Genomic DNA, 26,152 nt, shown 5'->3' with positions numbered 1-26,152 from the left:
GGCATTTAAGTTGTGCTGGAGTGATAGAGTGCAGCACATGGATCTGTACAGGCACATGTGAAGAGGCTGAGCGCAGATGTCTGTTCTGACTTTCACACACTAAGGTCATTTCCTTCCCAGACTCCAATGTTTCTCCTCAGGGACAAACACACTTCATGTGAACCCCGATTGTAGCTCATTCTATCCAAATCTCAGCGCAAACATAACCGAAAGAAGAATTACGTTTAAGAGCAGATCTAAAGTTCACGGCAAGAAAGAATCAAGCACTCTGAATCATTTGTTTTCTAAAACTATTCATGAAATACAGGAAATGAGCTACAGGAAGTTGTTGTGTTTTTATGTTTTTAGTCAAGGCAACAGAAATAACAGCTGCTATATCAAGATATTACACAATTTCACCAACATAGATAATGCAATCGTACCCATAACCGTATTTGTTGTAAGACCTTAGTGACCACACATACAACTAACTAGTGCCATGTTTAGATTAGCGTAATGATGCTTTCCGGAAACAACAATTGTGCTATTAAATATAGTAGCATAAAGACATTCAGAAACTATAACTAGCTGTTTCTTTCTACTTCAAAAAACAGGATTATGAATTTATGCCTTGCAGTTGAGACTTGTGACATGTAACTTTCAATTTCACAATTATGATTTTATATCTCACAATGTGACTTTATATTTCACAACTGTGACATTGTTTCTCATAACTGTGACTTTATTTCTTATTTTAAATATTTTCGGTAATTATGTTTGTTTTTTTTGTAGGCCGGAATTTGTTTCCATAAACTACAACTGCTACACATAAAAAAGTGTATATTTTTGTGACTTTGTTTCTCATCACTGTGACTTTATATTGTCACAATTGTGACTTTATTTCTTATTTTAAACATTTTCAGTAATTAAGTTTTTTTTTTTTTGTAGGCAGAATTTTTTTCCCATAAACTACAACTGCTACACATAAAAAAAGTGTATATTTTTGCCAAAACACTATAGGTACTACAGTTACTATAGAAAAATTATGGTAAATGTTTGTTTGGTACCACTGACCCTGTAAATAAATGAATGAATGAATATTGAATTATGAATTATTATTACACAATTTTTATCCACTTTTTTCCCCTGAAAATTATATCCTTTACACAGCAAGAAAGAAAGAAAGTGTAAATAAAATACTATTTCAGATTTTTTACTTCAAATTTCATGTTTAATTCAATGCGTTACTTGTCATTTATTTGTAATTGTGAAATTTATTATTTTTGAGTGAATATTTTTTTCTGTCTTCAGTCTGGATGACAAACGTTTACCTCTCCCGCACAAACTCGGCCATCTCTTTCTGCATCTGCCTTCCCTTCAGCTGTTTTTGCAGCAGAACCTCGAATCCTGAGATGTTGGCGCTTCCCTGCGGGTCCTTTCTGTCCGCCTGGAACCACAGACAAAACACAAGGCAGATTCATGAGCACAGAAGCGTGATAAAGTGGCAGAACAAGGATTCGGTGGGATCTTCTCCAATCAAAACTACATGCCAAAGCAGATTACTACAGATGTTTGATGAAATTCATGCTGTTAAACAGTATAAAAGGATACGCAAAGCATGTCATTTGCACTGTTTGTGAGGCTTTTCTAAACTATGTGAGCAAATCTTTGTGGTTTGTCAGTAGTTGGAGACGTTCTTGCTTACCCAAAAATAATCGCAGTAGCTCCACTCGTCTGGTTTGAGCAGCTGCTGTTCAGACATGTGCAGTGGAAAAGGAAACGTCACGCAGTTGATCTACAGAGGGAAAGAAATCGTCCAGAGACATCAGCTCGCAGCAGGACGTGAAGAACAGAACGAGAAACTGACAAACAATTCCAACCCTCAATACAGAGCAACTCACAAAACTGGAAAAGTGGACAGTAAGCGATGCCAGCAAAGTTTGTTCTAAACTAACTTATGACAGTCAGTGCTGCCAATCACAAAAACATCAGTGATGACAATATAATATAATGGGCATCATAAACTGCTAAATTAGACAAATAAAGAAACAGTAACAATTCTAACTCATAAACATAAAGAAACACAATCACCCATCCTCAAATGAAAATTGCACAACAGGGTTAATTCAGGATAATTGACAAAATGGCAAAAAGTGTCCCAAATTTGACCTGGATTCACTAGTTAATGTACTGTTTGAACTGAATCACTCCACTTGTTTGTGTTTGTGTGTTAGTGGGGGGGATTTTATAGCCACTCTTTCTGCAGTTATAGTTTTACACCAATAGGTGGCGTGAGTCAGTGAATCACTAATTCAAGCGATTTGTTCAACGACACTGATTCATTCAGACTTTATGTGTGAGTCACTGAATCATTGATTTGAACTGATTTGTTCAGAATACTGATTTATTTAGGAACGAATCAGGTGAGTTGCTTTATGAGTAAGTCATCGAATCATTTATTTAAACGGATTCGTTCTAAACACTGATTCATTTAGGAACGAATCATGTGAGTGGTGTTATGAGTGAGGCCCTGTCCACACGAACGCGGTTATTTTTAAAACCGCAGCTTTTTCTACGCGGTTTGGCCGTTCGTCCACATGCAAACGCAGCACCAGGTTACTGAAACCAAACATTTTTGAAAACGCCTGTCAGGGTGAAGATTTTCTAAAACTCCGGTTGGCTTTGGTTTTGTTTTTTTTAGTTTTTTGGCTTGTGACGTCAGAGCCTGCGCTGTTATCTCCGCCTACTGGAAACTTTTTCAGGCTTCTGATTGGCCAACATGGCTTTACGGTTGAGATTATATCGCCACCTGTTGGTTTGGCATGCTCTTGACAGTGCTTCATAGCATGTGTTTGCGTTTTCATGTGGACGGAGATTTTTTTAAAAACGGAAGAAAGAAAAACTCTGTTTATAAAAATACCCATGTACGTATGGACACGGCCTGAGTCATTGAATGGTTCATTTGAGTTGATTTGTTCAAAACACTGATTCATTAAGGAAAGAATCGGGTGAGTGGCTTTATGGGTGAGTCATCGAATCATTTATTTAAATGGATTCGTTCTAAACACTGATTCATTCAGAAACGTAACAGGTGAGTGTCTTTATGAGTGAGTCATTGAATCGATAGGAATGATACACCGCTGCTGTATGTCGCTCGGAGACACTCGACTGTTGCTTCTGCAAAATTAGTTTGTAAAAACCACCTGATATTTTGTCTGAAATGTAATTACTCAATTCAAATGATTAAATTACTCAATGTAAATGAACTTGCTAATTTACATTCTGTATCAAATTCGCAATCATTGATTGTTTTTATGCGTTGTTGGTTGGTGACGTCAGGTGTAAAAGGAAAAATTTAGGGATGCACGATATATCGGCCACCATATCGGTATCGGCCCATATCGGCTCATTTTTTCTGTTATCGGTATCGGCCTGATAAGAAAATTTGGCCGATATCTTAAAGCCGATAAATAATGCATTATTTCCTTCAGAGACACTTCAGATGCGCGCTGTTCGTTTGCAGCCTTTTGTGCAATTGTACATTGTAATATTGTGTTTATTTGATGTATATCTGATTTATCTCATATAGAATACGTTTGGTTAAGTTAAAAGAGCGCTTCAGTTTACCAGTGATCATCTTTAGCTCAGCACACGCAGCCCAAACAGCAGTGCACAACATTAATAACTATGATTGGGAATGTCGTGTATATAACATTCTAATGAGAACATTATTATAATAAAACGTTGTGAATTCTTTGGGTTTAGTTGCCGTGTTTCAGCGCGTTGTTATGGGAAGAGCGCATCCACAACAGGATCACACATTCTGACTATAGCACGCAATAACTGCATCATTTTGTACATATACAAGTTGTAATATTATGTTTATGTTGTATTAATATTAATCTCAGGATGCATTTCCTTGAGTTAAATAAGCTGCCAGCAAAACGCTTCAGTTTACCATGTTCATTCAGCTCTTCAGCTTCAGCACGCGCAGCTCAACGGCTGCTATTTAAAACAGTGGTATTAATTTGTTACTTTTTCAAAATCATTGATACATTATTAATAACAACAACCACTTGTATTGTTCTCTTATTATTTTCATCAACAATATGGTTTAGTAATTAAAATCATTTAATTATTGTCCGTGCAGAGGCTATTCCGTTTTATTGATCTATGGCGCATTCATTTTGATTCTTTACACGTGTAATGATGTCCAGTGACTTGTTTGCATTATTTATGCATAATTTTATTTATTTGTAAGACTTTTTTATGACTAAATTTGGTAATGGGAGAGTAAAAATATTTTTAAAACGTACACCGTTCAAACTAGGCTGCTTATGTTGAAGTGTTTGGGATGTGGCTTTTAATGATGAGACCTTTTTTGTAATCAGGCTCTCAAAAAGTATATAACAATTTGGATATAGATTTATCGGCCAACATATCGGTTATCGGCTTTCAAAAATAAAGAATAATCGGTTATCGGTATCGGCCAAAATTTTCATATCGGTGCATCCCTAGAAAAATTCAAAGCTGAAAGAATTATATTTTAAAGAAAAATACAAATAGTTCTGATGAATCGTGAACAATGATACCTCGAACATATATTAAGAAAGTAAATATTGAGAATAATTTTTATTTCCGCTAGTCGTTAGGATGTGTGTGCTTTACACCAGTTGGCGTGAATGCATACTGTATGGTTTATCTGCAGGCATATTTGTAAAATGTATTATTTTATTTTGTGTCGAAGGTATCTGGTTATGTGATGTTAACATTCTTTCCTCATATGTACGATAAATACAGGCTTTTCGTGAGCCACTGATACGACTGCAGTCTTCATCTCAAGTGTGCGTCATTTCAAACTTTTCAAAACAACTATTCTTTTTTTTAGGTGTAAAACTATTCTTAAGTGCAAAGTTCTTCATGCATGTTTAAGAGTTAAAGCAGCTTGTAATGTTAATGCATGAGCTCCGTGTGCGATGATCTGTCCTAGACTGTAAACACACTCGATAAGCAGCAGCTGTTGATCAATTACAGCTCAGTGTGGAGCTCCAGCAGCTGTTTATGCACTTTAAACAGAGAAAACAGAAGGACTGTAGCTGGAACATGTGTTAGTATGCAAAAGCCTACTGACCATCTAATAATTGATGCTCATGAAAATCTACAGTTTATGGGCTTCAGATTATTTATTTGTTTATGAAAAACATTTCTGTCAGGACCACTATCGTCAAAGATGATTGGCAATTAGCATAAAGTTTGGATTGGTGGAATGGTTCCGTTCTGGGCAAGAACTCCCTGCGCCTCCATGCAGCCTAGCATGGATGAGAGCAGGGAGAGCAGTGATAACCCCCCCAGGGTAAACAGAACAGAACCAACATAAATGTATTGCAGATATCGTTAAAGTTCAATAATTTTATGTACACATTTTGGAATTAGTCTGATTCAAAGGAGAATCAGAAGGCTGAATCCTGACTGACAGAGGAGGAGCTGGGGATGGAGGAGGGTAATTAGCTATTGAGCAATGTGAAAACTGCTGATACTACTGCAGGACCTTATATATGAATGCTTAGATAGGTGTCGTATTCCCATAGGTTGATGGGGATCAGCTGAGAATCAGCTGATGCGAGCTTGACTAACGTGACCTGCTAGAACTAACGCTACACTTGATTTTAGGCGTTTTAATCACACATACTGCAGGCCTATAACTAAGCGTCAGTGCATTGAGAAAATATTGCCAGGATTATTACTGTTAATTTAAACTTAAACTAAAACCATAAAAAAAATCATTTTCATTACTTGAAGTAAAATAAACATGATTGTACTGAAAAATAAATATTTATAATTTTTGTTTAGTTTCGGTTCAAGTACTACAATAACTAAAATTAAAGCAAAACTAAAACTTAAAAACAAACAGACTTAAAGAGACTAATAAAATGACAAAAACTTTTAACTTGAAACTGCATCTGTTGCAAAATATACAGTGATTTCACCAGTCAGATGAACACTGCTCCTCTATGTTAGCCTTTTCCATCAGTATTTCCCTTGTAAAACAGATATTGGCCCTACTGTTTAGATGCAGAATGACTTGCATGGACGTTTCTGAAGTCTGACGCTGCTGTCCGCGAGAGGAAAATATGATTCTGACTCTGAGTTGGTGGCAAAGGAAATTCCCTTCGGTTTGAATGAGCTCACAACACTCCCCACGTTGCCTAATGTTTGAATCTGCATCATAGCAAATGAGGAAACAGCACAGAACTGGCCTCATATTGCAACTGTTGTCTCACTTCTGGTTTGTCTGCAACTGGATTTTTCTGGATAAACAGAACAAGCGTGTACATTGACTGGTTGCACAATGATCATAAGTTCCTCCGGATCCACACACTGAGATTTTCAGAGGCTTATTATGCCTTATGGCTTATTATGTGCTGAAGCCGGATAATGTAAGGAGAGATGGAGGAGGAGAACGAGTCTCCATACCCGTTTGCATCGGCTCTAATGAAAATAATCAAGTGTGGCACACTGGACTAATGAATCGAAACTGGTCAGAGTCTGCGTCATTGTCGGCATGATGGGAACTATCTGATCTCCATGTCAGCAAACATCCCAGTAATGTGAAAGGAAGATGGCAGTGGGTGTTTAAATGACATAACAATCGTCATTTACTCCCGACATCTGAGCCGCTGAAGACGCAGTGGATTACGTTTGTTTTTGAAGGGAATGAGCCCATGATCTACCTAAATGCGTTTTGTTTGTGTAATTCATTTTACACCAGACTGCTTTGTAAACGAGGGTCAGTACAAAGCAGGTTTTGCTAAAAAGTTGTTCGGTAGCTTCACCACCAAAAGAAGCTTCACACCAAGGATGATAACTATAAAGATAACGATAAAGCTGTAATTCTAAAAATCGTTGTCAATATTAAAGAATAGTAGAGTCCGCACCACTTGGAATCACTTTCAGAACGATTTTTTTCCTGCTAATGAACGATAAAAACATTGACACACAATCCATCCCGCTATAACGAGCTCGAAAATTTAAAGCAGCAGACGAGCGAGTGTGTGTTGAGAATAACCAGATGATATAGTTCGCTGGTGTGGATGCTAATATCGCTCTCTTTATAGTTATCATTCTTGGTGTGAACGGGGAATAAGTTGTTTTTATGAATCTTTGCAAATCGCCTTTCCTAATAATGTGCTAGTTAGCAAGTTCCACGATGAATGCAGCTAAAGTGAACAGTCTCACACCGTGTCTACACCGGACGCGGTGCGGTGCGACAAAATACTGTAGAACTCATTATAAGTGATGCTGTCTACACTGGATGCGGCGCGGCACGACAAATCCCTAACAGTAAACTGCTGCCTAGTTTTATTTATGACGTACTGACACAAAGTTCAAATGATTTGCAACGTTCGCTTTGTCGCGTGCCGTCCACTACAGTAACACCAGACTGCTTTGTAAACGAGGGTCAGTACAAAGCAGGTTTTGCTAAAAAGTTGTTCGGTAGCTTCACCACCAAAAGAAGTGAGTATAAAGGTCCATTCACACCAAGGATGATAACTACAAAGATAACGATAAAGCTGTAATTCTAAAAATCGTTGTCAATATTAAAGAATAGTAGAGTCCGCACCACTTGGAATCACTTTCAGAACGATTTTTTTCCTGCTAATGAACGATAAAAACATTGACACACAATCCATCCCACTATAACGAGCTCAAAAATTTAAAGCAGCAGACGAGTGAGCGTGTGTTGAGAATAACCAGACGATATAGTTCGCTGGTGTGGATGCTAATATCGCTATCTTTATAGTTATCGTTCTTGGTGTGAACGGGGAATACGTTTTTTTATGAATCTTTGCAAATCGCCTTTCCTAATAATGTGCTAGTTAGCAAGTTCCACGACGAATGCAGCTAAAGTGAACAGTCTCACACCGTGTCTACACCAGACGTGGTGCGGTGCGACAAAATACTGTAGAACTCATTATAAGTGATGCTGTCTACACTGGATGCGGCGCGGCACGACAAATTCCTAACAGTAAACTGCTGCCTAGTTTTATTTATGACATACTGACACAAAGTTCAAATGATTTGCAACGTTCGCTTTGTCGCGTGCCGTCCACTACGGCTGCCTCTGTGGAGGGTATATAAAGGTGTTTGTTAATGACTAATAAGTCATTTACAAATGTATTTTAAATAGTTTTTGAGCAGTTATAACTGCATGAATAAGAATGGTGACTTTAATGCAAGAATGGAAGAGAGGGGTGGGTGAGCAGATCTCATTAGCATTTAAATGGACATGCACCAAAACGGGTCACTGTGAACAGAGCTGGTTTTGAGAGGGTGTTGTTTTATACTACCATTGAGAAATTTTAACCAAAGTATGTTATAGACTTTTCATGAAGACCCTTAGGATTTGGCGCAATAATATAATGTGCCAATTATATTCAGAAAATGGGAATTATGGATCAATTATGGATCAATTGGATCATTAAAAGCAGGCGCTACACAAGTTGCAGAGGTGTAAAGTACTACTATACTTCAGTATTATTTTGTAGAATCTGTACTAACTTGAGGCCTGTTAAAACCTAATACTTGTACTTTTACTCCGTTACATTTACAAGTTGAAAATAATAGGTAAAAGAACGAAGAACAAGTGTTATATTTCATCATGATGTAAATCTTCTCATAACTATTTAAAAATAAAAATAGTACTTTTTTTCTTCTAATGTGACTAACGAGCGAATCAATCATACTCACATGAGATCATTACTCGGTGAAGCAGTCCTTTCAGACACAGACTATAGTCATGTGTTTTTATAAAAGCTATGATTGAGTCAAGTGTTAACTTGCTTGACATTTTGGAGTCAAGCAAAATGTTACCGGGCCCACTCATCTGCCTATTGGTTAAGATGATCCAACGGCTTATGTGATGTCAGAGGAAAAGGGAAGTCATTGCAGCAGCAGAGCAAGCTAGAACAAATTGCTTCAAGATATCATTTTGTTTTCATTATAAAAGCATGCACCAAAGATTCGTTCACAATACAACCAGAAACATGCTTTAGGAAAATAAACATTGTCTGTTCGGGTTTCCTGTTTGCTTGAATGTGTTTTGTTGTCATGCAGTTTAAGCATCTGAGATCAGTTTGTTTGTCAGTCTTCAGCGTGTGTTTGTTTAGCTGCCGTACTCACAGTTACTGTGGATTCGCACTCCTGCTTCCTGCTGGGTGAAGTCGAGCCAGGACTCTGACAGAAGACACAAAACTGAGCGTCAGACATCATCGTGATGCTGCGATGTGTGTGTGTGTGGTGTGAGTTGTCATCTCCACCCTGAGATCATCAGGAGGGAGAGAGAAAAGAAAAGTGGGTTTCATAGGTGACATCTGCCGCACCTTCAGTAAATGCTCATTGAAGGAGATACTGTGCCACTGCAACACGTTTTTCTGAACACTCCCCCCTGTTTTCCATTGGTTGGCTTGAAATAGTTCCCCCCCAAACTCACACGATTGGTTGAGCTGATGTTGCTGTGTCGGGATGCAATGTTTGTGAGCAGCACAGGCGTTTTCAGGAGAATCAGCCTACGAGTGGCTTACTAATAGTTAGTCTTGTAAAGCCAGACCAGACAGCATAAGCACATTACAGCTGATTCTGGCCAAAAGCGCCCACTTAAACAGGAAGAAAACGCCTGACCAACCCATGGAGCACCCAACCTTAGCAATGACAAACTGACATGGGGAAAAATATTCATATAACACTGTAATAATAATAAGTGCTGATTATTTCAGAGACAAACATTTGGAAGATAAAAGATGTCTCTTCTGCTTACCACGGCTGTGTTTATTTGTTCAAAAAAATACAGTAAAAACTGTAATACTATGAAACATTATTACATTTTAAAATAGCTGTTTAATGTGAATATATGTTCAAATGTAATTTAGGCTATTCCTGTGATCAAAGCTGAATTTTCAGCATTATTTCTCCAGACTTCAGTGTCATATGATCCTTCAGAAATCATTCAAGAAACATTTCTGATTGTGCTGCCTAATATTTTTGTGGAAACCATGATGCGTTTTTATTTTTCAGGATGCTCTGATGAATGGGGGGAAAAATGCATTTATTTGAAATATAAATATTTCGTAACATTATAAATGTTTTTACTGTCACTTTTGATCAATATAATGCACCCTTGCAGAACAAAAGCATTAATTTCTTTAAAAAAAAAAAAAATCTTTGGTACTGTGTAACTTAGAAAATAAAGTAAAATACTCAGATCTGATCATAGATATTTCGTTTCATTGCTACAAATTGCCTCAAAAACACACTGATTTTTCAAGTTCAGTTTCTTCCTGAAAAGCACTCATTTTATCATTATCATTTATTATTATAAATGCAACTCGTTTCCTGGCAGATTGATAAAAAGCACCTTAGATTTAGGCGGATTGAGAAACTGCTTTATAATCCCTCCAAAAGATCATATCAATCATATGCTGAATCATCAATAAATTGATATGCAATAAAACATTTTACTAGCTCAAAGAGTCTCAGCTTGAGTAAATCTCCGTTAGTTTATTGTTTTAATGCCAGTGATGCAGATGGAGAGACATACAAAAATAACTTTTGGAATGAAATCAGATTTGTAGTCCAGAGGAATCTGTGAGAGATCAGCCGTACCTGTTGATCTGTGCTGGTCTTCCGCATCAGTACATGCGATGGTTCCGTCTGATGCAACGGGCTGCCATTACCATGAAATCCATTCACTGGAGAGGAAGAAAACACTGAGATGAGTTTGATTTAGAGCCAGGAGAGATCAACATCTTTTCCTCTCGCAAGGTCGTGTAACAAAGACGCAGAGCAGTGTGTGATGAACAGCATGCACTGCTATTGTGTACAGAATCAATGCAAGGCTCCATTTGTGAATTGAATTCATACAATGTTTGTCACAAAACACGCTGCACCAAAGCGGCTTTCAAGACCACACTGCCTTAAAAGAAGAATTCACTCATATGGTTCACTGATACACTAAAAAAGCCAATTCATGTTTTGGAATCACTAAAAAGAATCAGTTCATAAGAGTCATTCTTTAAGGAATCTACACTGGTTGTCTATGTTTTTGAATCACTAGGAAGAATCGTCTCATAAGAGTGAACCGTTCAGGAATCCGACTGCATGGTTGTGTTTGTTTTTGATTCGCTAAAAAGATTCTGCTCATAATAGTCATTCAGACCACACCGGTGGACTCGGTTTTTGTGTAAACTACCCCTCTAATAGCTCCAGTCAGCAGGCCAAGGTCAACAGTAGTCAGAGAACAAGCACCTGAAGAAGAAAGTGATTCCTTTCTCATTGAGACACAATATCTCCAACCTTCCAGACGTGTTACAGCACCTCCTGTGCACCCTGTCTAATTATAAACAGCCTGACTATATTTGTAAGACCTGCTCTGATGCTGGTGGTCTGTGTGCGATAACAAGCTGCTCCATTCTGCTTTATCAAGGGAGGGTCATTTCAAATGTCAGAGCAAAAAGCCCTCGCTCAAACTCATTATTCCTAAAGCACAATGCTAGTTATCAACAATTAGTTTAAATATGTCTGAGAGACTACTTAAACAATAGTTCACTCAAAAATAAAAATCTGAAAACGTCCATACTCTCAGGCCATCCAAGATGTAGATGAGTTTGTTTCTTCATCAGATTTGGAGAAATGTAGCATTGCATCACTTGTTCAGCAATGGATCCTCTGCAGTGAATGGGTGCCGTCAGAGTGACAGTCCAAACAGCTGATAAAAACATCACAATAATCCACAAGTAACCTCTCCAGTCCATCATTTAACATCTTGTGAAGCCAAAAGCTGTGCGTTTGTAAGAAACAAATCCATTATTAAGATGCTTTTAACTAAAATACCAGTAATATAATCCATGATGACGCTTCCTCCAGTGAAAAAGTCAATCTCCCGATGTCTCTTACATCAAAATCCAGCCACATATTTGTTTAGAGCTGTTTTGGGCTGTAAACGGTGCTTGATCTGTGCAGATTTCTCTCCTGATTCAGACCAGTGGAGGAAGCGTTATTATGGATCACGGTTTCACAAGACATTAACTGATGGACTGGAGTGGTGTGGATTACTTATGGATTATTATGATGTTATTATCAGCTGTTTGGACTGTCACTCTGACGGCACCCATTCACTGCAGAGCATCCATTGCTGAGCAAATGATGGAATACTACATTTCTCCAAATCTGATGAAGAAACAAACTCATCTACATCTCAGTTGGCCTGAGGGTGACTACATTTTCAGAAAATTTTTATTTGAACTATTGATTGAACTATTGACTTTATTACAGTCATCCATCATAGGAAGTAAATACATTAAAATGCTCCTCATTTTCCAGTTGGTCACTTGTTTAGGAAGAGTGATGAGACAGGCTTTCTGCCGAGATGTGCTCATCCTGAACATGTCTACTGTTTCCTCCCTCAGTCCATGTCAATGACACTCATTTCTCTTCAGCTGGCTCATAATGTCATTTGTTCTATGGTGTGCCGTCCACATGCTGGATCTCTGGTGGACGCGATTATCCTGTCCATCTATCATTAAGATGTGCTTTTAGACATTGTAAAATGCTGATAGCCGGTGCAAATCAAATCAAGAGTACTAAACGGAGCTCAGGACGGAGGTGGGACAGTAGATTCTCCATTAGCTGATTTGTGGATGGATGGAGGAGGAAAAGATTTTGGACAAGCGTTGAACTACAGTGATCTACAGTGGGGTCCGACAGTCTTGAAATGAACTTAAACCTGGATATAAAGAACGTTTCAATGTCAAAAAGTTCAAAACGATGCTGTTGCATTAAAACAAAACGAAGAACTTTTGACTTTTCATTTTCTTTTTTAATCCAACTTCTCACTCAAACTCAAATGCTGTCAATATCATTTGAAAAAATTAACTTATTAAATCTAAAGCATTAAAACACAAAAATATTTAACTTTATACTAAAAAGTGTAAATATATACATTAATGTGTATATATATTTTTATTTATTATATAATTATTCATTTTCATCTTTTAAAGGAGACATATTATGCCCCTTTTTACAATATGTAATATAAATCTCTGGTGTCCCCAGAATGTGTCTGTGAAGTTTCAGCTCAAAATACTCCACAGATCATTTATTTTATCATTTTGAAAATGCCTATTTTTAGTGGAAGTGTTTTTCGGGCCTGTCTCTTTAAATGCAAGTGAGCTGCTGCTCCCCGCCCCCTTTTCCAGAATAGAGCCGCGCCATTACATCTAGTACCTGCTAAAAACATCTGTTTTGGTTCTGATTATCATGTTTATCGCTCTGAAATCATGCGTTTTAAACCATACGAGTTTAAACTTCTGATATACGGTTTTCTGAGCGCACACATCCGAAGCACACGCACAGAAAGCGGCTGTCACAGCATGTGAGGACTAAACTAAGTTCTCATTCACACACAAGTTTACGTTAAAAACACACGAGTTACAAAAACAGTCGGTTATGTCTGTGAAGGTAAACAGCTGGGAAATAAATCGCATGTTTGTTTTAGATCTAAATAGTGTTCTGTGCTCGTCTGTGCAGACAAAGGCAGAACAGTTAGCGTGTAAAATGCACACAGCCTGCTATTTTTCACAAACCATTGTGACTTCCGTAAAAAGTCGACGTCAAACTTTCACCATGGCATTAGAGCTGGTACACTGTTGTCGCTTGCAAAAACATAATAACGGCGCCGTGGAAATTTACAGATTAAGGGGCGGTAATATTATAATGAGATCCCTTTGCAACGTCACTAGGGGAGCGAGATCAGACACGCTGGTTTTCTCAGACGCTTGCAGAAAAAGGCTTCCCAAAACAAAGTTACTGGGTTAATCTTTTTCACGTTTCCTTGGTTGGTAGATGCACCGGAGACCTGATTATAGCACTTAAACCCTGGAAAAGTCAGATTTTCATGATATGTCACCTTTAAGTCTTAAATATAAAAAAATATACATGTTGAAACAACATGAAATAAATAAAAATAAGCAAAGCAGAAGTATTTTCAGACTTTTTGACCAGTTAGAGATCAATGATAGCTGCAAATATTCTAGACTGAAACTCTGTTCTCAAATCTTTCCTGTGGATTCCCACAGTGAAGCGGTTGACCTAGAAAGGCTGTTCCTAGATAGGCAAATCTAACTAGAGTGTTGAGAGCAGGTCTGTATACTGAGGTGAATTATATTAAGGAGGCAGATGCTTTTGATACTGAACAAGCACTGGTTTGTACTCAATCGCTGGTTCTCTCTTTGTTTCCTAACATTTTCAGGCTGAACAGATTTGGAGAAATTGTAGCATTCCATCACTTGCTCAGCAATGGATGCTCTGCAGTGAATGGGTGCCATCAGAATGAGAGTCCAAACAGCTGATAAAAACATCACAATAATCCACAAGTAATCCACATGAATCCAGTCCATCAGTTAACGTCTTGTGAAGCCAAAAGCAGCGTGTTTGTAAGAAACAAATCCAGCAAGATGTTTTTAGCTTCAAAATACGAGTACATAATCCATAATAATGCTTCCTCCAGTAAAACAGTCCATCTCCTGTTGTTCTCTCACATCAAAATCCACCCACATATTTGTTTAGAGCAGTTTTGGCTCGTAAACGGTGTTTGATCTGTTCAGATTTCTCTCCTGATTCAGACCAGACGATCTTTTTCACTTGAGGAAGCGTTTTTATGGATTATGGACTCATATTTTAGCCATAAGCAACTGTTTGAAGTTAAAAACGTCTTAAAGATGGATTTGTTTCTTACAAACACACAGCTTTTGGCTTCACAAGATGTTAACTGATGGACTGGAGTGGTGTGTATTACTTGTGGATTATTGTGATGTTTTTATCAGCTGTTTGTACTCTTATTCTGACGGCACCCATTCACTGCAGAGCATCCATTGGTGAGCAAGTGATGCAATGTTACATTTCTCCAAACCTGATGAAGAAACAAACTCATCTTGGATGAGGTGTGGGTGTGGGTGTGCACATTTTTAGCTAATTTTAAGGTGAACTGTTCCTTTAAAGGTCCCATATTGTCAAAACTGAAATTTCCTGGCTTTTTTCACGATAACTGAGGTCTATTTAACTACCATATAAGTTTCAAAACAGTCAGTCCACAGTAAAATGCACACAGCCTGCATAAAGTTCTAGCTATTTTTCACGAACCGTTGTGACTTCCGTAAAAAGTTGACGTCAGAACTACACAGTCACCGCCTTCAGTCACCACCCCAAGCACCGCCCACCGTCCCACTCTCCTTTTGCCAAACCCCCAGACAACATCACGTCCATGCCATTGCTGAGCAACAACAACAACACGGAAACATGTGGAAAAGGTTCACTTTAACCACGAAACCAGATCGGCCGACCTGTAACGTTACACTCTCACTCAAAGGATGGACGATCTGACAGGATTGTTACTATGAGGTGGATCACATCTAATGTGTGTAGTAAAGACAAACTCACCGTGTCTATCTAGTCATGATGAAGATGTATATACATTTCAATTTCAGCAGGCAACTATTTTTACAGCTACGCTATTGTTCCAGCCACAATTAATCACAACAATGTATATACAATTACAAATGATTATATATAAATCGACAGTTTGTTGTTTTACACACATGCATACAGACATTATTTCATACACGACATAGTCGTGAGATGCAAGAAACATAGACATATGGCAAGAAATGCCCATAACAACAAAAGACAATACTTTATTGAACCTTTGCTGATAAGAAGTGTGCGCTGCAAACGCAAGCATTTTTGACAATCGTTTCTGTCCAGTCTGCTCGTTTTATCACGTTTAACCACAGCTGTCGTCGGATTTTTGTCTGGCAGTGGCAACAGATATGTGATCAAATTTCTAATTTGAGGCTGTATTACGTCGATTCTGGCACCCAGCATCACAACAAGATGATATTTTAAGCTCATATGTAGCCGAATCTGCGCTGGTTTGAATGGGCCGCCTCCAGTTACATCTTTGTTTTGCTGCCTCCAGCTAGCGCTGTGACGTCGGCTGACCCTAGTTACCTGTGGTTGGACATGCCGTGCGTCACTCAGAAAACAACAGGCCAATCAGAAGAGAGGCTCATGAATATTAATTAGACAGGCCAAAATCGACCTGTTCTCAGCAGAGCTCCCGAGAGAGGAGCTGTAAAAATATATTGAGATGGTTTTTGGTACTTATACAGCAAATATATATTCTTAAGGACATCAAAACCTCAAATAAAACTCCAGAAAGGTGTACAATATGGGACCTTTAATATAACCTGAGCGATCAAATCTATAAAATATGCTGTTGTTGATAATATCCGCTGTTAGAGATTCCCACAGACTGTCTGTAAGTGTCCAGCATTCCAAACACAGATAAAACTGAGACACAGGAAATCTGTAATCAGAGGCTACTGTGGTTTCACTGCCATCCAGATAAAACGCTTCTGGCCAAAAGCTCTGACAGTCAATGCTCTCCATTCAGTTTGGATGCATCATCCACGTCTTTTCATTTCCACTATTTATGATGGCTATCAGAAAACAGCCGCTTTAAACGGGAGAAGGTCATGTTGTGACCGAAATGTTTGCTGTTTCGCATTTGCTTTTTCACCCTCACAGTGTGCAGGCATTTTTTTTTGCAACTTTTCACCTATTTGAATTATATATAGATGTTCCCCACCTGTCGGGACAGAGTTCTTGTGTTTCACTGGTGTTTTCGGGGTGCCAGGCGTGCTCGACGGCCGCTCCCATGTTGTCTCTGGAAAAACAAGAGCAAAATCAAGCCATTTCCTGTTAATTACATCATCTGTTTTCTTCTGTTGGGAGGTAATGCTCAATAAACGCCACATCGGTAATAACTTAATGCACAGTGCTCTCACAGTGGCCGTATCAGATATTCACAGACAGACACAAATCAATCCTCCCAAAAAACAGTTTCAGTAACCATCGACAGAGATTTACTGAAAACCTGTTTTGAGCAAGTACAGATGTCTTCCTTGTGTCATTTTTGGTAATGTACAATGAATCAAATCATACGTCATTTGATGTAATAATTATCGTATTTCTCCTTCAAAAGTTACTTAACATTTTTCAGGTAAACATACATAACTAGCCTGAACTTTAAGTAATAATAAGTATTATATTATTTCTCTGATTTACCACTAAAGACTTCAGTTCAACTCAAATGACATGAATCGAGAACAGATCGAATGCAGAAGCATTTAGTGTGAAGATGAAGGAGAATGTGATGAAAATAATCTACATTAGCCATGCATGTACAGTTTCATAAATAAAGCATTGCTCTGAACGATTTCTCAAAAAAGTGCAATACATGCATCTGATTAGATTTATTGTCCTCCTTAATACAGAAATGCATTTTAATCCATGTGTCCTCTGCATATGGACTTGTGAAGTTCGGAAACAGTCTGGCGAGCTATGAAACAGAGAAGCCGGTTACTAAGCAACGAGCATCTGAGAAGCTGATTAGTCGAATTATTTACTTCAAATGAGCTGTGAGCGGTTGGATGGCAGGACTGGGCTCGACGTCTACAGTATTGTTGTAATTTGTGCTCAGCAGCGACTGATCTTCTGGCCAGAACGGGACTGTGTCGCGGTCCTCCAATCTGTGCCCAATGTTGTGCTTCGGCTCTGTGGGCGATGAATAATGGCCTAGTTTTTGCGTTCTGTAGTTCATCTTTAATTTAGCACCATCTGTATTGGCTCTGCTGTTCCTCCAGCTACTGCACGAGTCATGGGTGTTCAATCAAACGATTAGGAAACAGATTTCATCTTAGTATATGGCAGCAAATTCAAACACAAAGTTTGACTACTGGCATTGAATTCAGTTTTAGTAATCAGATTTTACCTAAAACTGAGGTTTAACTTTGGAAAAAAAAAAGCATATTTCATTGTGTTGATCATTCCATTCAGCTCTTATGGACAAGTCGAAACTGATGCTTCTATGGAAATTTGTTGTGATTTTTATATGTGAAGCATTAATGGTATTAATTTATGTTCAAAAATACCAGATTAATACAATCCATTCTTGGATTGATTTCCCAGAAAAGTGTAAATACTGTGTGTCTGTGGTGATTTTAAAGAGTTTGAGCCGCATCTCAACCCGCCCAGCAACTACAACACTGGCTCGACCAATGGTGTGAGTTTGGGGCGGAGCTATCAGTTGTCTTGACCAATGACAGTGTTCAGGAAACCTGTTTGATAACAATTGTTACTTTTTTGCAAAATTCTGTCGCTAATCTATCTTTCTGCCACTAAATAAAAAAAAATAAAAAGTAAAAATGTTGTAATCGTGACTTTTTATCTAACAATTCTGCCTTTTTCTCACAATTCAGATTTTTCCTCTAAGTATTGCGAGTTTTTATCTTGTAATTCAGACTTTTTTCACAATTCTGCATTTATGTCTTGCAATTCTGAGTCTATATATATATATATATATATCGCAATTTTTTTTTTAACCATGGAATAAAAAAAGATAATTGTGACTTTTTACATCACAATTCATACTTATTTTTTTTTTCGCAATTGCAAGTTTATATCTCACAATTCTCAGTTTACATCTCACAATTCTGACTTTTTTTGCAACTTTTTATTACATCTCACAATTCTGTTTTCTTTTGTTTCCACCATGGAATAAAAAAAAATAATTGTGACTTTTTATCCAACAATTCCGACTTAATTTTTCTTCCCAGTTGCGGGTTTATATCTTGCAATTCAGACTTTTTATCGCAATTCTACACTTATATCTTGCAATTCTTCGTTTATATTCACAATTATGAATTTCTATCTAACAATTATGACTTTTTCTCTCACAATTTTGAGAATAAAGTCAGAATTGTGAGCTAGAAACTCAAAACTGTAAGATATAAATGCAGAATTGTGAAGGGAAATTGTATTAGAAATATAGAATTTTATGTTTTTATCCGTCGGAACCAAGCTTCCATACTAATGCAACAGAAATGCATACATTTATATACGTTTCTATGTAAACGCATTCAGTTTAACATCCTTTTCTACATCCTTCTCATGTAGTCTAGTGATCTCTTTTAGATCTCAGAGGGTTTCCTGAACTCTCCACCTGCAGGTTAGTGAGGTTGATCTGAAACAAGCGGTTTAGGTATTCATTTATTCATATTCATGTGTGTTCCCCAGAAGAAAACACATTTACCAAACCACAGCCAAGAAGAGGAAGGAAACCACACACACACACATACACACACACACACACACACACACACACACACACGTGTTACCATGGTGATCACACAACACAACAACCATCTGTTTCATCTACGTGAACTTCAACACAAACTACAAATCAAGGAGCTTAAAAGACTCTTGCACATTTTAGCTGGTTCTGTGTTTGTGTGAGACTGACTGTGTGTGAATGTGTAACGAACCCAGAGAAGTTAATAACATCCTAATAATCATTAATCAGGCAGGACTGGATCTGGACGGCGTGACGAAACTCTCGGTGGATTCCAGTTTCTCTTACTCACAGACTTTGTAGGATTATTGCAATTGGCTGGTTAGAAGATTGATTTGTTTTCTTGCTTTCACAACTCACGCCTTCCCTCTGTTTCACAGTTTAGCTCGAGTAATAACGAGGAGCGAATGTCGCCTTTACTGCCCACTTTATAGGTGGAGTTGAGCTGTTTTTGAGTGTCAGTGGCTACCATGGAAATGCAAGTGATGTAATAGAAACTGTGGGGAAGATGAATGTGTTCATTATTAAATGGCAAGTACCTAAATGTGAATCTTCAAGCCTTTAAATCAGTATAGTAGTAGCTTTTCTTCCACTCAGCTTGAAAATAATAAAATAAAAACAAAACTGGTGTAGGATTTACGTTGCACAGAAATTGCTTTAAAAAAAATAATTACAAAGAAACTGCAAGTAACACATTGAATTAAATATGACTGTACATTGCATTGAAATGTAATTTTAATTAAAAATGATTAAAACATTATTAATTTTTTTTTTAACTAATTACATTTTAATGTCAATTAAACTTTTTTGTCCTACCTTATTAGCTTACTATATAAAAATTACTTATTTTTATTTAAAAATACATTCCATTAATACATACTGTATACACTGACTTCTATGCTGAGTATTTTAATATAATTTATTTTGGTATTTTTGGGAGGCATAAAGTCATGACAAAATCATGATATTCATAATATAATTTATATTTGTAAAAGAATTACTCTGAAAAATACTTAAAAAAAACTTTTTGGAAAATAATTAAGCAAAAGATCTTGAAAACAGGGTAAAAATGTGCTGAGACAAATGTAAGCTGCTGAATACGAGCAGCAGAAGCGATGATGCTTCTTTTAGCAACACTTGAACGGTGTGAATTTTGCAGAACGTGGGCATGCAAACTTCATAGACGCATTTCCAATGTGAGAAAAGTGCCCAGAGATGTTATAGCAGGTAACGGAGGTGAGAAGAGCGATTTTTGAAAGCGTTTCTTCACTTTTAACAGTGGCATAAAGAATGCGCTGTGGCTGTAAACATGGCATTGTGTGCCAACTGATGGCTCTGATCGGGACAATGCTGATTGTTTGGACACAATGAGAAGTGGAGATATCAGTACCGATTCTCTGATCCGGTCAGACCAGCCTGTACCAGACGTGCTCGACTGGCTGCTGTTCAGTGTGTCTCAGAGTCTTGCTCATGACAACAACATCATCTGCAACCAAAGAGAAAACACTGAACGACTGTAGGTCTAGTGCAGATGCCCGTGATCACCTTTGATTTGGCCATTGGCCATGACTTATCACAAGACAAGAGGAAAAAAAATTTAAATTTATTTTTCTGCTTTTTTCTCTTAGCATGTTATTATGTAATAAATGCATAAATAAAATTATTTTGAGAAATATTATAATTTATTATATTATTATAAAAATTTTATTTTAATATTATATACAATATATGTTAATACATTTTAATAAAATGTAGTATACACGTAATGGAACTTATGGCCTACAGTCCTCAGTGGGGTTTGATTTTTGGCTAAAACTTTGTGCACCATTAATTTAGAGGCGGTTGGAGGTTCTTACCGTTGCTGATGGCGTTGACGTAGTATCTGCGTCCCTGAGGTGACATGTAGCACTTCCAATCTCTGGGCAGTGGCTCGTCCAGAGGAGACATCGAGGACAGTTTCTACAACACAAGGGGAATAAATGATGCCAGTACTTTAGAAGAAGCTTCACTGGGAAAAAAAATGTTGAGTGCTAAAACACACAGTCTGACACACTTTCACAAGCACAGATATAGTGACCTGTAAACTTCGGCCAGCTACACTTAAAAATTATTGATGGTTCCTTGAAGAACCTTTAAAGGGGTCATATGATGCGATTTCAAGTTTTCCTTTCTCTTTGGAGTGTTACAAGCTGTTCGTGAATAGATAAGATCCCTAAAGTTGCAAAGACTAAAGTCTCAAACCCAAAGAGATATTCTTTATAAAAGTTAAGACTCGGCCACGCCCCCCTAAAACGCTTCATTCTAACACGCCCCCACATGTCTACGTCACGATGTGGGAATATTTGCATAACACCGCCCAAATGTTCACGCAAAGAAAGAAGGCGTAACTTTATTGTTGCTGCCCCCAGCGCCGCCATGTTGTGAAGACGCTGTGTGTTTCGTTGTGAAAGCGAAAATACTTTGTTTGGTCTTCCAAAAGAGGACATGACTAGAAATCAGTGGTTAAGTTGTATTTACAACACTGTTCCAGAACACTTCAACCCAAATATTCAGATGTGTGCAGCACATTTTACGGAGGACTCTTTCCTGATCCTGGATTGTAGAGTAGACTACAATGCCGGCTGTTCTGACTCACAGACTGTAAGTACGTTTTCATATTTAAAGAATTTGGCACTGATGATTCAAACACGAGTTTTGAGCAGTGTAGAGTAGCGCTTGTTGTTTGTCATTTCTCCGATCACAAATGCAGACATGGTTTTATGTTTACGCGGCGCGATGCAACGTGTAAAAAGACAGTATAAGTCATTATAATCCGTAATTATGTCCCCATTGGATGCAACAAATGCCTCGTTTTTATTGGTTTTGTCTCATCGCTCTGGCCGGGACACGGCATCACAGTATGTGAGGGGCGTAACATTTCCGTCACACGCTTGAGGTATTCGGCCAATCACAACGCTCTGGATAGCTGGCCAATCAGAGCACACCTCGCTTTTCAGAACGATGAGCTTTGTAAAAATCGACGTGTTTCAGAAAGGCGGGGCATAGAGGAGAAACAGTATGTGGAAAATAATGTGTTTTTTGAACCTTAAACCGCATAAACACATTTCACTACACCAAATAATGTTCTTTTTAGCAACGTCATATGACCCCTTTAACATCCATGGAACCACTAAGGGTTCTTTTGTCATGGACTTTTAGTTATCTTGTCTTTTTAGTTTCATTTTCATGGACTCTTCGTTTGTATTCTTTAGTTCCTTTTCTCCTTTGTTCTGTTTTCCCACTCTCTAATTAGTTGTAATGGTTATTCATTTGACCTCTCAGGTGTTTGCCATTATTTCCTTCATTTGCTTAGTACTTAAGTTCCTGTGTTTTAAGGTCAGTTTGCCCGTTCTCATTAATGCATCAGTTGTATTTTCGCGTCCTACGTTGTTGGAGTTATTGGTGAGTGTCATTAAAGACTTTTTGCTATATCGTCTTCATCTGCTTGGACAACTGAAGAACGGACCACAAAGGGAAAATGGAAATCGCTTCCATTAATGTTGTCCCATTTAGGGGCAATAAGCTTTTGAGAGACGCAACAGTGTTTCTCTTCCAGTATGGCAGAGACCTGGAGGAGTATGTGGAGGAGTTCAAGCTTTTGAATGGTATAGTGTATAATGTCACAAAAGCTTTTTATCTCGGATAAATCTTAGTTTGGATCTTTCTATTCATCAAAGAAATCTGAAAAAAAATGGATCGGAAGAATCTGGAGCCGCTGGCAGCATTTCTCCAGCGTTTAGCTCATTGAGGTTTTCCCACTCATAATTTCATCCAGTGGAGAATGCTGGAAATGTGTGGGAAGGATTCTGTGCCAGATGTCAGCGTGCTCTCCATCTCGTGATGCTAAATCAAACATGGTATGTAGAAGCCGAGACAGCTCAGCCAAATCATTCACTCCAACACTTTCTGCACTCCTCGCAACACAACAGGAGTTTTTCTTGTCTTTTTACAATAATCATATGTTTATGTTCCACAGAAGAAAGAAAATCATACGAGTGGCAGAGTAAATGATAACAATGTTGATTTGAGAGTGAACTGTCTCTAATAACCTTTTCACTCACGGTGTACATTACACACAGGACAAAATTACTGTACTGGATTTACTTTCAATACAAAAATAACCTCCGTAATTATAATGCACATTTCCAAAATGTAGTAATGTTTGACTAATTTCAATGTAAAAAAAAAAAACTGTACTACAGTTTACTACTAAAAGTAACCATTTAATAAAACTTAACCCTCTAACACTTGCTCTCTCTATTCTTTTCTGTTTTAGCTGCTTTTTTAAAAAATTATATTCATAACTTGAATTTCTAACACTCTACTATGTGCTTTGTTTTTCTATTCTATCTACTTGTTGTTTTATTTTAACCTGACCCTCTAACACTAGCATTTTATTTATTTTTTTCTTTCTATTGTATCTACTTATATTATTTTTATTTATAATAAAAAAAGGTTTGATCGCTTATATTGCCCTCATTTGTTTGTCGCTTTGGATAAAAGCGTCTTCTAAATGATTAATAAGTATGATAATAGGAAACGGCAAGAAAGTGGATTGTGGAATGATTTTTTTTTTTTTTTTGAGAAACATCTTTGCCTTTCAAGCAATGATGAGCAGAAGCAGAAGTCTCTTGTGTTTTGAGACATTCGCTCAGAGCTGGAACGGGACACAGATCACTGAAATCACAACTGAAACGACTGAGGTCAGAGATCCGGACCGATCCTGGTTTTCCTCTGGTGTTTCATGATGAGAAAAAGATCCGCTGGCATGTAAACGGACATTTCTTATCATGTTCACAAACCGTTTGATTGACCTCTCTTATAAATGAGCATTGCTGCTCGTGGTACGCAGCTGCAGTGCGTTCAATTAAATTAAATGAAGTGGGGTTTTTTTCTTTCTTCCTGTAAACCAGACGAGTAACTGCTCATTCATTTTCTGAGACTCAGAGTTCATATACAGTATATGTCACAGACAAATACGATCGCAATAGTGGCCTTTAGAAACCCCGCTTTGCTAAGTGCCCTAATATATGCAGAACTTAAGTTTATCTAAATATATAATTACTAGTGCTGTCAAGCGATTAATCACATCCAAAATAAAAGTTTGTTTACATATATGTATGTGTACTCTGTATATTTATTATGCATATATAAATGTACACATATACAGTATATATTTTGAAAATATTTACATGTATTTATACATTTTATATTTATATCTCTTATTATATATTTAATATATAAACAACATTTTTCTTAAATATATACGTGTGTGTTTTTATATATATATATATATATATATATACTCGGTACACACATTTTATGTAAACAAACTTTTATTTTGGATGCGATTTTTAATCATTTAACAGCACAAATAATTACATAAGTAAAGTAAATTGTCAAAAAGGAAATTATTTTATGATTACAGCTTTGAATTTTGAACATTTCAGCTCGGATTAAATTTGATTTGTATTTCAGTTTTCATTTTAATTTTAAATTAAGTTTTAGGAATTTTTTTTTTGTTCATGTTCTGATCTGGGTTGATGTGCCGGCTTGTCCTGACATATGTATGATTCAATAATGCATGTTTCAGATGGTTGACCATCTAAACCCTGAGGAAGTCTATCATCAGATGCCAAATGTGCCTGTGGACGCAAACAGATGGCCTGCGTCTCCAGAACCTCATCAATCACATCAGGATCAATAGTGGTAAATACAGACCCTTGTTATGCTCTCAACATACATGCTTTAAGTCCCTATGGAATATGATATCGGAGGCCTCTGGTCTTTCTCTGTAAGTGTATGTAGAAGACACATTCAGTCTAATTTAACAGCTGTTCATATATGGCATACTGTGTGTGTGTGTGTGTGTGTGTCAATCATCAGATCTGATAGATCTGCATTGTAATGACTGGCTACAGTCTGCACTGATTTATACAAGCATTTTAATGGTTAATTTCGTAAATCTATTAAGGTATTTCCAGTCAGACGTGAGCGTGAGTCAGTGTGACTCCATCAGTCCAGATCTGCATGTTTGACTTCATGTTCAGAGAATCAGAGTCGTCATGAATGGGCCACTCCGTGTGAGTCAGGCTTTCCTGACCCTCACAAAAACCAGCGGATCCATCCAACATGTGTGTGACAGCACTGGATAAACACCGAGCACTTCAGGGCCTGATGGCTGTTACTGAGACGCTGCTGAATGAACTTCCCTTAAAGGGACTTTGGTTCTTGTTATAAAAATTAAAAGGCAGTCTTGTTAAAAACAAAAATACTATTACTACTGTTGTTGTATTGCTATTAATAATAGTTATTATTATTATTATTATTATTATTAACCATAAGTATTAAATAATAGTAGCAATATTTATTGAAAATAAAACGTGTAGTAATAAAATATTTCTTTTAATCTAGACTATTCATTTAATTTAAAGGCAAAATATTTTTTTATTAATACAAATGTTCTTATTTTTATAATGAAATGATTTATTAAGAAAACTATTAATAAAATAAGAACTTAATACTAATATTATTTATTGAAAATAAAAATGTAGTAATAACAGAAATCATTTATCCATGATAAAATAATTCTAGACTTCTAATTGAATTAAAAGGCAGGATCTTACTGTTTTCTCATGAACCTTTCTTATTAATAGAACTATTCTTATTTTTATAATAAAATATGTATTTTAATGTTCTCAGTTATTACTGCTATTTATAAGCATTAATAATGTTATTTATTGAAAATATATACTGTATGTAGTAGTAATGAGTTATTTATTCACAATTAAAAACAATTCTAGACTTTTAATGATTAAGTTAAATCATTCTTGTTTTCAATTATTCCTTATTAATAAAACATTGTTATCCTTACAGTAAGAAATATGTGAT

General features: G+C 37.1%; 1 protein-coding gene across 1 annotated transcript in view; it reads right to left on the bottom strand.

Moving 5' to 3' along the window:
- gas7b (growth arrest-specific 7b) overlaps positions 1-26,152 on the bottom strand; it is a 39,596-nt gene that overhangs the window by 6,359 nt on the left and 7,085 nt on the right. Inside the window, exons 2-7 of the mRNA XM_016239593.1 lie at positions 21,079-21,181; positions 16,679-16,756; positions 10,639-10,724; positions 9,160-9,213; positions 1,685-1,774; positions 1,311-1,426 (exon numbers count right to left, since the gene is read on the bottom strand). Coding sequence (XP_016095079.1) covers positions 1,311-1,426; positions 1,685-1,774; positions 9,160-9,213; positions 10,639-10,724; positions 16,679-16,756; positions 21,079-21,181 — 527 coding nt within the window. The remainder of the gene's footprint in view (positions 1-1,310; positions 1,427-1,684; positions 1,775-9,159; positions 9,214-10,638; positions 10,725-16,678; positions 16,757-21,078; positions 21,182-26,152) is intronic.

This window comes from Sinocyclocheilus grahami, unplaced genomic scaffold, assembly GCF_001515645.1.
Source record: "Sinocyclocheilus grahami isolate Dianchi unplaced genomic scaffold, SAMN03320097.WGS_v1.1 scaffold569.1, whole genome shotgun sequence".
In the NCBI taxonomy this organism is placed as follows: domain Eukaryota; kingdom Metazoa; phylum Chordata; class Actinopteri; order Cypriniformes; family Cyprinidae; genus Sinocyclocheilus; species Sinocyclocheilus grahami.
Note: the sequence above shows the minus strand (reverse complement) of the source record. Positions and strands in the feature narration are given on the sequence as shown.